The sequence below is a fragment of the Dictyostelium discoideum genome (genome assembly GCF_000004695.1).
Source record: "Dictyostelium discoideum AX4 chromosome 2 chromosome, whole genome shotgun sequence".
NCBI lineage: Eukaryota > Evosea > Eumycetozoa > Dictyosteliales > Dictyosteliaceae > Dictyostelium > Dictyostelium discoideum.
Genome location: NC_007088.5, coordinates 71,170 through 83,669, shown reverse-complemented (window position 1 = coordinate 83,669; position 12,500 = coordinate 71,170). Strand labels below are relative to the sequence as shown.

At 22.9% G+C, this 12,500-nt stretch overlaps 7 protein-coding genes across 7 annotated transcripts in view; 3 read left to right on the top strand and 4 right to left on the bottom strand.

Annotated features, from left to right (window-relative positions):
- The window catches only part of gafA (GAF domain-containing protein), a gene marked incomplete at both ends in the record, with an annotated part of 477 nt that extends 190 nt beyond the window's left edge, over positions 1-287 (bottom strand). The window contains one exon of the mRNA XM_640545.1: positions 1-287. This exon is cut by the window's left edge and continues 190 nt beyond it. Coding sequence (XP_645637.1) covers positions 1-287 — 287 coding nt within the window.
- A 368-nt stretch (positions 288-655) lies between these two features.
- taf7 (transcription initiation factor TFIID subunit) lies at positions 656-2,752 on the top strand (the record flags this gene model as incomplete). The annotated part of the gene is made up of 1 exon (XM_640544.1): positions 656-2,752. The coding sequence occupies one exon, from the start codon at positions 656-658 to the stop codon at positions 2,750-2,752; it is 2,097 nt and encodes a 698-aa protein (XP_645636.1).
- Positions 2,753-3,560: 808 nt separating this feature from the next.
- Positions 3,561-4,193, bottom strand: DDB_G0271358 (hypothetical protein; the record flags this gene model as incomplete). Its single annotated transcript, XM_640543.2, has 1 exon — positions 3,561-4,193. The coding sequence occupies one exon, from the start codon at positions 4,191-4,193 to the stop codon at positions 3,561-3,563; it is 633 nt and encodes a 210-aa protein (XP_645635.2).
- Positions 4,194-4,786: 593 nt separating this feature from the next.
- DDB_G0271340 (acyl-CoA oxidase) lies at positions 4,787-7,148 on the bottom strand (the record flags this gene model as incomplete). Its single annotated transcript, XM_640542.1, has 5 exons — positions 4,787-5,522; positions 5,616-5,951; positions 6,043-6,358; positions 6,423-6,885; positions 7,074-7,148. 5 exons carry the CDS (start codon positions 7,146-7,148, stop codon positions 4,787-4,789), a joined length of 1,926 nt encoding a protein of 641 aa, XP_645634.1.
- A 943-nt stretch (positions 7,149-8,091) lies between these two features.
- On the top strand, positions 8,092-10,310 carry dgat1 (diacylglycerol O-acyltransferase 1; the record flags this gene model as incomplete). The annotated part of the gene is made up of 4 exons (XM_640541.2): positions 8,092-8,757; positions 8,831-9,496; positions 9,614-9,943; positions 10,119-10,310. 4 exons carry the CDS (start codon positions 8,092-8,094, stop codon positions 10,308-10,310), a joined length of 1,854 nt encoding a protein of 617 aa, XP_645633.2.
- Positions 10,311-10,710: 400 nt separating this feature from the next.
- Positions 10,711-11,412, bottom strand: DDB_G0271356 (hypothetical protein; the record flags this gene model as incomplete). Its single annotated transcript, XM_640540.1, has 2 exons — positions 10,711-10,971; positions 11,113-11,412. 2 exons carry the CDS (start codon positions 11,410-11,412, stop codon positions 10,711-10,713), a joined length of 561 nt encoding a protein of 186 aa, XP_645632.1.
- Positions 11,413-12,319: 907 nt separating this feature from the next.
- The window catches only part of udkD (adenylate cyclase domain-containing protein), a gene marked incomplete at both ends in the record, with an annotated part of 1,675 nt that continues 1,494 nt past the window's right edge, over positions 12,320-12,500 (top strand). Inside the window, one exon of the mRNA XM_640539.1 lies at positions 12,320-12,477. Coding sequence (XP_645631.1) covers positions 12,320-12,477 — 158 coding nt within the window. The remainder of the gene's footprint in view (positions 12,478-12,500) is intronic.

The window sequence follows — 12,500 nt, the reverse complement described above, 5'->3', positions numbered from 1 at the left end:
ATTAAAGTTTTCTCTTGTTGCCAAGCAGTACCACAAACACCTCTACCTTTTCTAATACGTGTACAAGCAATTGGACCTTGAAATGGAGCTAAAACGAGTTCATTTTCTGTATCAACAAGATAGAAACCTACCCAAAAGAAATTGAATTGTTCCTTTAATGCTGCTGTAACATTAGCTAAATTTGCAATTTGATTATTTTCACCTGTTAATAATCCTTCAATTTGTGGAAGTAAATTTTCATATTGTTCTTCTTTACTACCTTTTGAAATTTCTAAATCTTCTGCCATTTTAATTTTTAAAATTTATAAAAAAAAAAAAAAAAAAAAAAAATCTAAAATATCTAAAATATCTGAAAAAAAAAAAAAAAAAAAAAAAAAAAAAAAAAATAGAGATAATTATCTATTAATTTAAATAATTATTTCGAGTTTTATTAATTTAAAAAAATAAAAAAAAAATAAAAAAAAAAATTTTTTTTGGAAAATTATTTTTTTTTTTTTTTTTTTTTTTTTTTTCAATTTTTAAAAATTATTTTTATTTTTATTTTTTTTTTATTATTTTTTTAACTAGGCAACCAATAGCAAACAGGATTCATTGAACTAATAAATTAAAATATCTAAACAAAATAATAAAATAATTTATATAGCATTTTGCTATAATGAATAATAATAATAATTTCGATTTTATAGAAGTCAATACAAATTCTATTGGAGGAAATTATAGTAGTAGTAGTAGTAGTTATAATAATAATAATTATACTAGTAGTAATAATAATAATAATAATAACTATGGAAATTATAACTATAATAATAATAATATAACAAATATACCAATTGAAGGTGGATTACAAGGATATGGTAGACCAGATGAATCAGAGGATCAAATTTTATTTAGATTACCATTACATTTAGCCGATCAAGTTAGAAATATGATTAAACAAAAACAAATGGATATTCCAGTTGATTTTCATTTTAAAAATGATAGACAAATTCAAATTAAATTTGGTGATCAAGAATATAATGCAAACTTGGTTGATTTACCATGTATTGTTGAATCTCATAAAACATTTGATAGAGTAAACTTTTATAAAACTGCTGATATCGGTCAAATGATAATTGTAAATGATAATCCACCACCACCACCACCACCACCACCTCCACCAACACAATCTGACCAAGATGATTTAATGGATACTTCTAATAATAATAATACAACTACAACTACAACCACAACCACAACGACACCATTACCAAATACAGCGGCACCAAATACAATAAATAATATATTACAAACAGGTTTAACAGCAGCAACAAAAGATATAGTAAAAAGAAAGTTTAAAACATATAATAGGGATAAAATTACGGAATTAGCAAAGATTGAAGAGGAATTAGTTAGATTAATTAAACCAGGTTATGCAGATTCAGAAGAGATTGAATTTGTATCATTGGCAGATTTAAAGGATAAATATGGTAATGACTTATTTGGTCAAAATTCAAAAGAACCCGTTATTTTTGAAGAGAAAGCTGATGATCAAATCGTTATTGAAGATATGGATAGTAATGATGAATCTGGTTTAGATGATAATGAAATTGAAAATCAAATTAGAACTCTAAAAGTTAAATCTACAAATAATTATCAATCATTTGGTAATAATAATAATAATAATAGTTATAATAATAGAAATAGGAATAATAATTTTAATAATAATAATAATATGAATATGATTAATTTGGATGATGAATTTAGTGATGATGATAGATTAACTCGTTTCAGTGGAAGTAAACCAATTTCAATGTCTGATAGATCACCTTTAGATAAAGAAAGATCTCCAAATAGTTCAAAGAGAGATAGAAGATCAAGAAGTGATAGAAGTAGTAGTAGTAGTAGCAGCAGTAATAGTAGAACATTCAGTAGTAACTTTGTAAATACTCAAAATCAAAATCAAAATCAACAACAACAACAACAACAACAGCAGCAATCTCAACAACAACAACAACAGCAATCTCAACAACAACAACAACAACAATCATTACAATCATCAACACAATCAATTCAACCAATTAATAGTAGTAATAGTATTGGTGGTATGGGTAGTTCAACTGGTAGTACACCAACTAGTTTGAAAATTAAATTTCCAATACCTTCTTCTCCTGCTACTGTGGATTCATCATTTAAATCTCCTGATGATCTTTCAAAAAGTATTGGTAGTAGTGGTATTAATATTAATGTTGGTGGTGTACCTTCTTCACCTTTACAACAACCAACAACACCAACACAACAACAATCACAACTACCACCACAACAACAACCACAACCAACTTCACCAAGATCTCATGAAGAAAGGAAAAAACATAGAAGTGAAAGAAGAGAACATAGAGACAGAGAACATAGAGATAGGGGTGACAGAGAACACAGAGATAGAGGTGACAGAGAACACAGAGATAGAGGTGATAGAGAAGGTAGAGATGGAGAGCACAGGGAACATAAAAAGAGAAGAAGAGAACATAGAGAACACAGAGATAGAGATAGAGATAGAGATTATCAAAATAATCAAAATCTAACTGACCCATCACAACCAATCCAAATAGATAATAATAATAATAACAATAATAATAATAACAATAATAATAATACCAATAACAATAACAATAACAATAACAATAACAATAACAATAACAATAACAATAACAATAGGCCAACAGCAACAAGATTTACCAAATCAAAATTTAAATTCAAGTGCGTCATCATTATCTAATAGTACCACTAACATTGAAACATCAACACAACAGCAACAACAACAACCACTTAATACTCCACCAATTCAACAATCAATAATTTCAACACCACCAATTACAACTACAACTACAACAACTACTACACCACCAATATATAGTAAAACATCATCACCACTTAATCAAGCATCGTCATCAATTCAACCAATTTCTTCAATTTCAAATAGTGGAGAGATGCTACCAACCACACCACAAATTAATATCGGATCATCAACAAATCAAACAAATTCTCCAATATTATCAACTACAACAAGTTTAATACCAAATGCAACAAATGCAACAATAAATGCAACAACAACCACAACAACAGCTTCATCATCATCTTCATTTTCATCATCTTCACAACCAACTATTTCAACCCCACCACCAGTACCACTACCAAGTGCACCCGATAATACAGAATTAATTAATTTAATTAGTTTATTAAGAAAATCACAACAAGAATCTGAAACTATAAAGAAACAATTGACACAACTTCAAACAACCTTTGCATCAATTCCAAATAAAGTTTTAAGAGATCGTCAACAATCTAAAATCGATGAAACTTCTAAAGTTTATAATGCAAAATTAAAAGAAATTGAAAGTATTGAAAATTCAATTGAAGAAATTAAAAGTAAACAATAAATTGTTCTTTTGATCATAATAAAATAATAAAAAAAAAAAAATGTTGTATATTTAAAAAAAAAAAAAAAAAAAAAAGAAATTCTATTTTTAAATAATAATAATATTATTATTTTTAATTTTATTTTTAGATTTTTAAAATTTTTAAATTTATTTTTCAAAATAAGCCATGACACTATAAGCAGCCATAACTAAAATTAATCCACATAATGAAGCTACACCAGCATATGTTACTCTATCTTGTCTACTAATTCCAAGATAATCACCAACGGTAGTATTAAATATTTTAAAGGCTAAAAGTGGTACAACTACCATTAAAATTGAAAAAATGAAAAATTTAATATAAACAATTCTATTCTCTCTTGTAATGATATCTAACTCTTCAAGAGTATATTTCTTGGTTGATGTATTTGAAGATTTTGGTGGTGTTATGCTTGGTGATGATGATGATGATGAATCATCTTCATCATCTGATTCTTTTAATTTTTGTTGTTGTTTTTTTTTTGGTGTAGTTGGTTTTTTTTCTTTTCTATTTACAGTTGATGTTGTTGTTGAATCTTTCTTTTTTTTATTTTTTTGATTCTCTAAAATTGGTTCTTCATTTTCTGATGATGAATCTTCTTCATCACTACTTTCTTTTAATTTTTTATTTGTTTTGGTTGTTTTTTTTACTGGTGTATTTGTTACAACTGGATTTGGTTTTATAATTGTTCTACCACTTCTTGTAACTGTAAGTGGTTCTTCTTGTGGTAAATCTAAATTACTTTTACTTTTTCTTCCCATTTTTATTGTTACTGTTTTTGTAGGGTGGGTGGGTGATGTGTTATTTAATGTTTAATAATTTTTTTTTTTTTTCCTCCTGAAAAATTTAATTTTCAAAAAAAAAAAAAAAAAAAAAAAATTTAAAAATTAAAAAAATTAATTTCAATATGTTACACGTGTGGTTTCTGTTCACTCTGGTAACCAATAAAATAATTATTTTTATTTTTTTTCAAGCCAAAATTTTTTATTTTTATTTTTTTATTTTTATCTTTTTTTTTTTTTTTTTTTTTTTTGGATTTTAATTACCATTTTAAAAAAAAATAAAAAAAAAAAAAGAAATAAAAAAATATTTTGTTTAGAAAATAAAAAAAAATAAAAAAAATAAAAAATGATCTTCAAATTAAATAAAAAAAAAAAACACAAAAATAAAATTTCCTTTTTTTAAAATTTTTAATTTATTTATTAATTTTTTTTCTTATTTATTTATTTTTTATTATTAAATTATAAACCAAATGTTTATATTCATTTGATATAAAACCGCATATCATTTTTAAAATGACTTATTATTTTTATTATTATTATTATTATTATTAATTATTAATTATTTTAATTATTTATAAATTTGATTTTGGAACACCAACACAATCAGCCATATGATTAATATAATCACCATCCAAATTTGCTAAAGGAATATTTAAGAGTGGATCAATTAAAATGTTATAATCAGAATTAATGATTTGAAGTGCATAAGGTTTAATACCAATACATAGTTCTTTGATTGCATCAGATATTGCAAATGCTTTACCAGAGGATAAGAAATTACAATTTCTAAAGAAAGCAAAATCTTGTTCAATATTTGATAGAGCATATAGTTTAATCAAATCATTGAGTAAATGTCTTGTTGAAGGATCTTGACATCTTCTAATTGCTAGATGACTTTGTTCTAAAATGTAAAGATGAGAATAAGCCTTTGCCATATCTATGATGTATAGTAGTGAATCATTCCAAGATTGAAGGAATGTCAATTTCTTTGATTTTGAATGACTAAGTTTCTCGATTACAGTTGAACGAATACGTTCAAATCTATAAAGGAATGCATGATGATGAAATTCATTCGATAGAATATATGGAATTGATCTAGTATGAGTATACATTGGATTACTAGTTGCTAAAAAAGTTTGAACCTCTTTAATTATATATCCTGTAACACCTTCTTTCTTATACCATTTCTTATATTCTGATAATAAAAATTTAGCCAATTGTTGATATAATACTGCTCCATCACCCTCTGCTGTTTGAAAAATATCCATTTCATTTCTATAATATCCAAATAAATTAAATGATGATACACTTTTTTATAATAATAATAATAATAATAATAAAATTAAAAAATTAGTAATTAATTTATAAATTAATAAATTAATAAATTATGAATATTTTTACCCATTACCACCACAAAAAGTTCTTAATTTATTTAAATAAATCATAGTATATTCATTTACTAATGCTTTTACACCACTAATTGTTGAATTTGTTTCATCTAATCTTTCATCAGTAGTTTTTGGTTCAAGTAATCTTTCAATGATTGAATCTCTTGCAAATTCGAATGCAACCAAATGACTTAACATTGGTAATAACACTTGATAATGTGATGGATAATTTATAATTAATTCTTCAATTTTATTTTTTTCACCAAATTGTCTTCTATTAAATGCATATGTTAAACCGGTTCTTAATGTAATTGTTAATGCTTTAATTGGTCCACAAATATATAATAATCTAGATATATTGATATTTAAATTGAAAATATGTGTTAGTAATAGTTAATTAAAAACACACTTTATATTTTTATAATTTTAATTATGATTACCTTCCAAAAACTAATTGAGATATTGTAACTTGAAATAATTTACCAGGTGTTGATAATTTACAAGTATAATCACCAGAATCTGAAATATTTGCAAATCTATTTAATAAATTTTCTTTTGGAACACGATAATTTGTAAATCTAATCCAAGCATTATCAATACCATTCCAACCGATCTTTGGACCACAATCACCAATTTCAATACCTGGAAATACATTTTTACTATCTAAATCTCTAATTTGTGTAACTATACCATGTACACCTTTATCTTCACCTTTATAAATTAATCTACAAAATAAAACAATATGTGTACCATATTCTTTTTTTGAAATAATTATTAATAACAAATATATATATTAATATATATATATATGATTACTTACTTGCCATATTACCAATCCAAAATTTAGTACTTGAACGAGTTGGTGAATTAATTATAAATTCTTTTGTAGTATGGTCATATTCAGCTGTTGTTTCAATTTGTCTAACATTTGAACCATGTCCCATTTCAGTCATACCGAAACCACCAACGATTCTCATGGTTTTAATATCTGGAAAGTATTTATTATGGTGTTCTTCTGTACCCAACTCTAAGATTGTACCACCAAATAATTGGAAATGAATGACTAATTTAGCCATCAATGACATATCACAACTTGATAAACTCGTTAAATAGGACAAGAATATCTTTGGATCTTTCTGAATAACTCTAACATCTAAAACTCCCATCTTACAAACTTCTATCGCATCTCTATGTGTTTTGGCTTTATGTTCATCACTAGCCATATCAATCACTGGTCTATTATTAATATTTGTTTTTAATAATTGACTAAAGTCTTTATAATACTAATTATTATTCATAGTTGTTGTAGCATATTATGACATTAGATTAAATCGATTAGATTTTTTTTTTTTTTTTTTTTTTTTTTTTTTTATTTTTGAAGAAAGAAAAAAAGAAGATATTATTTTTTAGTTTATGTTTTAATTTAATTTCCTAAAAAATTTGAAAAAAAAAAAAAAATAAATATCTTTACCTTTTCGTGAGCGTGGAGTGCACTATTTCTGGCTTGGTGCAATTGATCTTTATTGATAATATATTTTACATCCATTCTTGAGTATTTAATTTTTCTATTTTTAAAAATAAAAAATACCCTTAACAAAAATAATGAAAAAAAATGAAAAGGTTAAATAATATATTTTTTAATTTAAACTAACAAAAAAAAAAAAAAAAATAATAAAAAAAATGAAAATAATAAAAAAAAAAAAAAAAATTTAATTATTAATTATATTTTTTAAAAAAAAACCAAACCTTTATTAATTATTTATAATAATTCTTTATAATTAAGCGGAATAAAAGATTGGGTGTTTGTGTGTATAATTTTTGTTATATTTAGGAATGGGGTTAAATTTTTTTTTTTTTTTTTTAATTAATAAAAAAAATAATGAAAAAAAAAAATATTAAATAAAAAAAATAAATAAAAAAATAATTTTTAAAAAAAAAAAAAAAAAAAAAAAAAAAAAAAATAGTGTAATTGTGACCAGGTGTTATCTGATGTGATGGTTTTAATTTATTTGAATTAGAAGCCTATTTTTTTTTTTTTTTCTGTTTTTTTAAATTTCTTTTAAAATTTCATTTTTAATTTAATTTTATTTTTTTTTTTTTTTTTTTTTTTAGTTTTTTTTGATGCCCCCTCTCCAAAAAATTTGAAATTATCTGTTCATTTTCGATGGTTTTGTATTAAAAAAGATATTTAAGGCGAAATGTTTTATTTTCAAAAAAAAAAAAAAATTAAAAAAAAATAAAATTAAAAAAAAATTAAAAATAAAAAACATAATTGGTTTTTTACAAAATCTAATAAAAAACACTAGGGCAAATGGATGCCCCACTTTTTTTTTTTTTTTTTTTTTTTTTAATTTTTTTAATTTTTTTAATAATCGATTTTTTTTTTTAATTTTTTTTTTTTTTTTTTTTTTTTGAAAATTAAAAATTATTTTTTATTTTTAATAAAAAAAAAAATAAAATAAAATAAATTGTGAACAATCATTATTGCTATGGAACCAATTCCACCATCTAATGGCAATAAAAACAATTCAATGGATAAACAACCACAACAACCACAACAACCACAACAGCAACAGCAACAGCAACAACAACAAAGAAGAGATCAAAGAAATTCAAAATTAAACGAATTAAATGAAACAGAACGTGTTAGAAATCGTTTCATTTCACATGAATTTCATAAATTAGATAGAACTAAATCACGTATTGATGCACCAAAGATATCATTCTCTGATAGTGAATCAGAATCCGACAGTGAATTCTTTCTTGCAAAGAGAAATACAAACAACAATAATCAAAACAACACTAGTCCAACCTTTTCATCAGCAAATGGTAAACAATCAAATTTAACTCAAAGAAAGATCAATACACAAATTCAATCAAAACAACCAACTAATAATAATGTTCAACCATTAACTGATGATGAAGGTACCATCAACCACAGCAACCACCACCACCACCACCACAATCAAAATAATAATGGTAATAACAACAATAATAATAATAATAACAATAATAATAATAAGATCTCAACACCACCAAAACAAGAAGAAAAAATGACAATGAATGGTTTATTCACACTTCGTCCATCAATTCTTAGTAGTGAATCAAATGGTTCATCTTATAGAGGTTTCTTAAATTTATTATTAATTTTATTAGTATGTTTTATTTTATTTTAAATTTATAGATAATAATAAAAATAATAATACTAATTTTTTATTTATTTTTTAGATTACTGCAAGTTTTAGATTAGTAATTTTAAATCATTTATTATATGGTATTAGAATTAATTTAGATTTATACAAGATATCAGAATATCATAGATGGCCAGGTGTAATGATAAGTTTAATGATAAATCTATTTATTATTGCAGCTTATTTAATAGAGAAAGCAGCAGCAAAACAATTGTTACCAGATCGTATTTGTTATTTACTTCGAATTATAAATTGTGCAGCTGTGATTATAGTACCATCAGGTTCGATCATTGCATTCTCACCGAATCCAGCATCTGGTATCATCGTTATGATTTTGATTTGCACATTCAGTATGAAGATCATTAGTTATGCCTATGAGAATAGTAAACAACGTAAATTGAATCCTGACAATAAGAAATTTGTAATCGATCCAACCAATACTTCAATCTATCCAAATAATCTATCACTTCGTAGTACCTATTGGTTCATGTTGGTACCAACTTTAGTATACCAATTAAGTTATCCACGTTCTCCAAAGATTAGAAAAGGTTATCTACTTAGAAGAATCGTTGAGGCTTTATCTCTCTCTCTCTTAATACTTTGGATGGTTAATCAATATATGTTACCATTAGTTCAAAATAGTATTGAACCTTTAGAAAAGATTGATATAGTTTTAATTGTTGAAAGAATTATGAAATTATCTGTAAGTCAATTAATAATTAATAATTAATAATTAATTTAATACTAATATATATATTTTTTTTTATTATATATATATATATATATATATATATATATATATATATATATATATATATAGTTACCAAATTTATATGTTTGGTTATTAGGATTTTATGTGTTTTTCCATTTATATTTAAATATTGTTGCAGAGATTACAAGATTTGGTGATAGAGAATTCTATAGAGATTGGTGGAATAGTACAGGTTTAGATTATTTTTGGAGAACGTGGAATATGCCTGTTCATCATTGGATGGTAGTTTTAATTTATACACCAATGAGAAGAAGAGGTTTCAGTAAAAATATGGGTTATTTCATGTGTTTCTTTGTATCTGCTATTTTCCATGAATTAGTTATTAGTATTCCTTTCCATTCTTTAAAATTATGGGGTTTCTTTGGTATCATGAGTCAAGTAAGTAGTATTAGTAGTAGTAGTAGTAGTAGTAGAAAAACAAACAAATCATTATTATTATTATTATTATTATTATTATTATTATTATTATTATTATTATTATTATTATTATTATTATTATTATTATTATTAATTACTAATCCATTTATTTAATTATATTTATTTTTATTTTTAGATGGTTTTAATTGCATTAACTAAAAATTTGATGAATGGTAGAAACTTGGGAAATGTAATTTTCTGGATATCAATCGTACTTGGCCAACCATTAGTTGTTTTATTATATTATCGTAACTTTGTTTTAGAGAATCCAGAATGGTATAGAAATGTTGAACCACCAACTTCACCACCTGTAATGCCATTTTATTAATTAATCTAAATAAAGTAATAATAATAATAATAATAATAATAATAATAATAATAATAATAATAATAATAATAATAATAATAATAATAATAATAATAATAATAATAATAATAATAATAATAATAATAATAATAATAATAATAATAATAATAATAATAATTTAAATCATCATAAAAAAAAATAAATAAAAAAAAAATAAACAAATAAATAAATATAATGATGAGAATAAATAAATAATAATAAAATAATAAAATAATAAAAAAAAAAACCAAATATAAATACAAATAGTAAATAATTAATATTTATTGTTTATTATTAATTTTGTTTTTTTAATTTATATAATTTTATTACTGTTACAGTTGTTTTTTTTTTTTTTTTTAATTCTAATTTTAAATTTTAAAAATTAACCATATAATTTTAAGAAACATTCATTACAATAACATTTATCACCTTGTTTTTTATAACCTACACCAGATAAATTTGATTTACAAAATTGACAAAAGAAATGTTCTGGATGGAAACGAGTTGTACCAACAGTGATACATTTACCAGAAATGATTGGTTTATCACAATGTCTGCATAAGAAACCAATCTTTTCATAATAATGTTTTTCACAAAATGGTGTTCCATCATCAGTATGATAGAAATTACCTGTTAATACCATCTATAATAAAATTAAATAAATAAATATTATTGTTTGAATTTCGTTTTAATTAATTTCATTTCATTTTATTTTATTTTTTTTTTTTTTTATTTATTTATTTATTTATTTAATTAATTATTTTTAAAGATTTTTTAAACTTACATTACAAGTTTCACATTGAAAATGTTCAGGATGATAAGTTTTACCAACAGCATTAGTAGTTTGACCTATGATTGCTTGTTTACATTTTTGACATTTTGGAGCAAATTTATCTAATAAATCCTTTGAACAATAGGCGAATCCATCTGGACCTTCTTCACATCTTGAACCATCTGAAAAATCTTTACCACACACATTACATCCAATATGATGTGGATGCCATTGTAACCCAAATGCTGTTAAACAAATTTCTGTAATTGGTTGTTTACAACTATAACATTCTGGTATTGATTGTGTAAACATTATGTTGTTAGAAATAAAAATAAAAATAAAAAAAAAAAAAAAAAAAAAAAAAAAAAAAAAAAAAAAAAGGGAGGGGGTGAAATTGAATTTTGATTAAATAAAAAATGGATTAAAAAAAAAAAAAAAAAAAAATTCAAAAAAAAAAAAAATAAAAATAAAAAACCCAAAAATAAAAAAAATAAAAAAAAAAAAGAAAATAAAAAAATAATTAAAAAATTAGATTTGTTCGACAAATTAGAAGAATCATATCTACAAAATCTAAATTGAATAAAAAAAAAAAAAAAACCCAATTAAAACAAAAATTTATTTGTTTAACTTTTTTTAAACAGGTTTTTTTTTTTTTTTTTTTATCAGTTTTATTAATTTTTTCAATTTGTTTTTTTTTTTTTTTTTATTCAATTTAGATTTTATTATTAAAAATAAATAAAAATTGACATCAGCGAGAGAAAAAAAGAGCCACCAAAACACATCCATCCAATGTATCAATCACTGAAAGTTAACCAAAATGGTACCCCCTTTTAATATTAGAGATGTGATGAACTACTACAATGGTATGGATTTTTAATATGAAAATAAAATATTAAAAGACATATTTTGGATTTTAATTCTCCAAGGAGGAAAAATAAAAACTTAATTATATTTTTTTTTTTTTAATTAAAGAAAACAGATAATAATTATTATTAAATTTATTTTTATCTTTTTTTTTTATTTTTATCTTTTTTTTTTTTTATTCCTCACCCCTTAAAAAAAAAATTTTAACTATTTTACCTTTTTTTAAAATTTTATTTTTTTTTAATTTTTATTTTTTTTTTTTAAAAAAAAAAAAAAAAAAAACGAATCACCCTTATTTTTTTTATTTTATTTTATTTTTTTTTGGAGGGGAGTGATAATACAATCAATAGAAATAATGGAAAATAGATACATTTCCAGAATCGAAACCATTTCTTCTCATTTGTTATCAACAAATGATGTCTCCTCACAAAATGAAAGTGAATCAATTACCTTTGTAAAACCATTACCAAAGAATAAAAAAGATCACGACCAGTCCATCGAATCCGATTCATCGTATGTTTAAAAAAAATAAAATA